We start from the raw sequence: 5,000 nt of genomic DNA on the forward strand, positions 1-5,000 counted from the left end.
AATTTCTTTTCGTGAGCTCAGAACACTGCGCTTTTTATGTGTTGTGATTGGTTAGCTCTGAGGTGATAAGAAAGTAATAATTTATTCGGCACCTAGCAGCCAAACAGTATATATTCTTGCCTGAGCAGTTTCGTCCGTCTCCAACATATCCCTCCTTACAAGTGCAGTTATATAAACCATTGGTGTTGTTGCACACGGCGACATGGCTGCAGTTATGTTTTCCTGTTAAACACTCGTCGATATCTGGAATGACATCCAACAAATTATAATTAGTAACATATATTTTTACTTTCAATTGGAAACAAGTCACTGTCCACAAAATCGTTAGACACTGTATTTTGTTCTCGTGCCTTTCTCTAAACGCAGCTTTATGCGGGTGGAGTATGTAATAATGATAACAATAATAATAATAATAACAATAATAATAATAATAATAATAATAATAATAATAAAAACATTGTTGACCCTGTGCCTCAACCCTATTGCTTGGAAGTTGAGAGCCACAAGCGTGAGGAGTTTCGATTGATATAATTTCAGTAGTCTTTAGTTAGCTCCTTCACACATTTTGTAAAAAAACAAAAAAACGAAAAACAAATGTATAAAACTAAAAGATAGCATTTACCAAGAGATCTTAGTCAATTTCTTTCAATTTCTTTTCGTGAGCTCAGAACACTGCGCTTTTTATGTGTTGTGATTGGTTAGCTCTGAGGTGATAAGAAAGTAATAATTTATTCGGCACCTAGCAGCCAAACAGTATATATTCTTGCCTGAGCAGTTTCGTCCGTCTCCAACATATCCCTCCTTACAAGTGCAGTTATATAAACCATTGGTGTTGTTGCACACGGCGACATGGCTGCAGTTATGTTTTCCTGTTAAACACTCGTCGATATCTGGAATGACATCCAACAAATTATAATTAGTAACATATATTTTTACTTTCAATTGGAAACAAGTCACTGTCCACAAAATCGTTAGACACTGTATTTTGTTCTCGTGCCTTTCTCTAAACGCAGCTTTATGCGGGTGGAGTATGTAATAATGATAATAATAATAATAATAATAATAACAATAACAATAATAATAATAATAATAATAATAATAATAATAATCATAATAATAATAATAATAAAAATAAAAACATTGTTGACCCTGTGCCTCAACCCTATTGCTTGGAAGTTGAGAGCCACAAGCGTGAGGAGTTTCGATTGATATAATTTCAGTAGTCTTTAGTTAGCTCCTTCACACATTTTGTAAAAAAACAAAAAAACGAAAAACAAATGTATAAAACTAAAAGATAGCATTTACCAAGAGATCTTAGTCAATTTCTTTCAATTTCTTTTCGTGAGCTCAGAACACTGCGCTTTTTATGTGTTGTGATTGGTTAGCTCTGAGGTGATAAGAAAGTAATAATTTATTCGGCACCTAGCAGCCAAACAGTATATATTCTTGCCTGAGCAGTTTCGTCCGTCTCCAACATATCCCTCCTTACAAGTGCAGTTATATGAACCATTGGTGTTGTTGCACACGGCGACATGGCTGCAGTTATGTTTTCCTGTTAAACACTCGTCGATATCTGGGATGACATCCAACAAATTATAATTAGCAACATATATGTTTACTTTCAATTGGAAATAAGTCACTGTCCACGAAAAATCGTTACACACTGTATTTTGTTCTCGTGCCTTTCTCTAAACGCGGCTTTATGCGGGTGGAGTATGCAGTAATAAAAATAATAAAAATAATAATAATAATAATAATAATAATAATATTAATAATAACAACATTGTTCACCCTGTGCCTCAACCCTATTGCTTGGAAGTTGAGAGCCACAAGCGTGAAGAGTTTGGATTGCTATAATTTCAGTAGTCTTTAGTTAGCTCCTTCACGCATTTTGTAAAAAAACAAAAAAACAAAAAACAAATGTATAAAACTAAAAGATAGCATTTACCAAGAGATCTTCATCAATTTCTTTCAATTTTTTTTCGTGAGCTCGGAACACTGCGCTTTTTATGTGTTGTGATTGGTTAGCTCTTAGGTGATAATAAAGTAATAATTTATTCGGCCCCTGGCACCCAAACAGTATATATTCTTGCCTGAACAGTTTCCTCCGTCTCCAACATATCCCTCCTTACAAGTGCAGTTATATGAACCATTGGTGTTGTTGCACACGGCGACATGGCTGCAGTTATGTTTTCCTGTTAAACACTCGTCGATATCTGGAAAGACATCCAACAAATTATAATTAGTAACATATATTTTTACTTTCAATTGGAAATAAGTCACTGTCCACGAAATCGTTAGACACTGTATTTTGTTCTCGTGCCTTTCTCTAAACGCAGCTTTATGCGGGTGGAGTATGTATTAATGATAATAATAATAATAATAATAATAATAATAATAATAATAATAATAATAATAATAATAATAATAATAATAATAATAACAAAATTGTTCACCCTGTGCCTCAACCCTATTGCTTGGAAGTTGAGAGCCACAAGCGTGAGGAGTTTGGATTGCTATAATTTCAGTAGTCTTTAGTTAGCTCCTTTACACATTTTGTAAAAAAACAAAAAAACAAAAAACAAATGTATAAAACTAAAAGATAGCATTTACCAAGAGATCTTTATCAATTTCTCTCAATTTTTTTTCGTGAGCTCGGAACACTGCGCTTTTTATGTGTTGTGATTGGTTAGCTCTTAGGTGATAAGAAAGTAATAATTTATTCGGCCCCTGGCAGCCAAACAGTATATATTCTTGCCTGAGCAGTTTCGTCCGTCTCCAACATATCCCTCCTTACAAGTGCAGTTATATGAACCATTGGTGTTGTTGCACACGGCGACATGGCTGCAGTTATGTTTTCCTGTTAAACACTCGTCGATATCTGGGATGACATCCAACAAATTATAATTAGTAACATATATGTTTACTTTCAATTGGAAATAAGACACTGTCCACGAAATATCGTTACACACTGTATTTTGTTCTCGTGCCTTTCTCTAAACGCAGCTTTATGCGGGTGGAGTATGCAATAATGATAATAATAATAATAATAATAATAATAATATTAATAATAACAACATTGTTCACCCTGTGCCTCAACTCTCTTGCTTGGAAGTTGAGAGCCACAAGCGTGAAGAGTTTGTATTGCTATAATTTCAGTAGTCTTTAGTAAGCTCCTTCACGCATTTTGTAAAAAAACAAAAAACAAAAAACAAATGTATAAAACTAAAAGATAGCATTTACCAAGAGATCTTTATCAATTTCTCTCAATTTTTTTTCGTGAGCTCGGAACACTGCGCTTTTTATGTGTTGTGATTGGTTAGCTCTTAGGTGATAAGAAAGTAATAATTTATTCGGCCCCTGGCAGCCAAACAGTATATATTCTTGCCTGAGCAGTTTCGTCCGTCTCCAACATATCCCTCCTTACAAGTGCAGTTATATGAACCATTGGTGTTGTTGCACACGGCGACATGGCTGCAGTTATGTTTTCCTGTTAAACACTCGTCGATATCTGGGATGACATCCAACAAATTATAATTAGTAACATATATGTTTACTTTCAATTGGAAATAAGACACTGTCCACGAAATATCGTTACACACTGTATTTTGTTCTCGTGCCTTTCTCTAAACGCAGCTTTATGCGGGTGGAGTATGCAATAATGATAATAATAATAATAATAATAATAATAATAATAATAATAATAATAATAATAATAATATTAATAATAACAACATTGTTCACCCTGTGCCTCAACTCTCTTGTTTGGAAGTTGAGAGCCACAAGCGTGAAGAGTTTGTATTGCTATAATTTCAGTAGTCTTTAGTAAGCTCCTTCACGCATTTTGTAAAAAAACAAAAAACAAAAAACAAATGTATAAAACTAAAAGATAGCATTTACCAAGAGATCTTTATCAATTTCTCTCAATTTTTTTTCGTGAGCTCGGAACACTGCGCTTTTTATGTGTTGTGATTGGTTAGCTCTTAGGTGATAAGAAAGTAATAATTTATTCGGCCCCTGGCAGCCAAACAGTATATATTCTTGCCTGAGCAGTTTCGTCCGTCTCCAACATATCCCTCCTTACAAGTGCAGTTATATGAACCAGTGGTGTTGTTGCACACGGCGACATGGCTGCAGTTATGTTTTCCTGTTAAACACTCGTCGATATCTGGGATGACATCCAACAAATTATAATTAGTAACATATATGTTTACTTTCAATTGGAAATAAGACACTGTCCACGAAATATCGTTACACACTGTATTTTGTTCTCGTGCCTTTCTCTAAACGCAGCTTTATGCGGGTGGAGTATGCAATAATGATAATAATAATAATAATAATAATAATAATAATAATAATAATAATAATAATAATAATATTAATAATAACAACATTGTTCACCCTGTGCCTCAACTCTCTTGCTTGGAAGTTGAGAGCCACAAGCGTGAAGAGTTTGTATTGCTATAATTTCAGTAGTCTTTAGTAAGCTCCTTCACGCATTTTGTAAAAAAACAAAAAACAAAAAACAAATGTATAAAACTAAAAGATAGCATTTACCAAGAGATCTTTATCAATTTCTCTCAATTTTTTTTCGTGAGCTCGGAACACTGCGCTTTTTATGTGTTGTGATTGGTTAGCTCTTAGGTGATAAGAAAGTAATAATTTATTCGGCCCCTGGCAGCCAAACAGTATATATTCTTGCCTGAGCAGTTTCGTCCGTCTCCAACATATCCCTCCTTACAAGTGCAGTTATATGAACCATTGGTGTTGTTGCACACGGCGACATGGCTGCAGTTATGTTTTCCTGTTAAACACTCGTCGATATCTGGAATGACATCCAACAAATTATAATTAGTAACATATATTTTTACTTTCAATTGGAAATAAGTCACTGTCCACGAAATCGTTAGACACTGTATTTTGTTCTCGTGCCTTTCTCTAAATGCAGCTTTATGCGGGTGGAGTACGTAATAATGATAATAATAATCATAATAATAATA

The 5,000-nt window shown here is 34.1% G+C and overlaps 1 protein-coding gene across 1 annotated transcript in view; it reads right to left on the reverse strand.

Annotated features, from left to right (window-relative positions):
- Positions 1-5,000, reverse strand: part of LOC138031794 (fibrillin-1-like) — a 40,121-nt gene that overhangs the window by 26,302 nt on the left and 8,819 nt on the right. The window contains exons 4-11 of the mRNA XM_068879415.1: positions 4,703-4,825; positions 4,046-4,168; positions 3,389-3,511; positions 2,759-2,881; positions 2,094-2,216; positions 1,451-1,573; positions 768-890; positions 121-243 (exon numbers count right to left, since the gene is read on the reverse strand). Coding sequence (XP_068735516.1) covers positions 121-243; positions 768-890; positions 1,451-1,573; positions 2,094-2,216; positions 2,759-2,881; positions 3,389-3,511; positions 4,046-4,168; positions 4,703-4,825 — 984 coding nt within the window. The remainder of the gene's footprint in view (positions 1-120; positions 244-767; positions 891-1,450; positions 1,574-2,093; positions 2,217-2,758; positions 2,882-3,388; positions 3,512-4,045; positions 4,169-4,702; positions 4,826-5,000) is intronic.

The sequence above is a fragment of the Montipora capricornis genome, chromosome 14 (genome assembly GCF_036669925.1).
Source record: "Montipora capricornis isolate CH-2021 chromosome 14, ASM3666992v2, whole genome shotgun sequence".
In the NCBI taxonomy this organism is placed as follows: Eukaryota; Metazoa; Cnidaria; class Anthozoa; order Scleractinia; family Acroporidae; genus Montipora; species Montipora capricornis.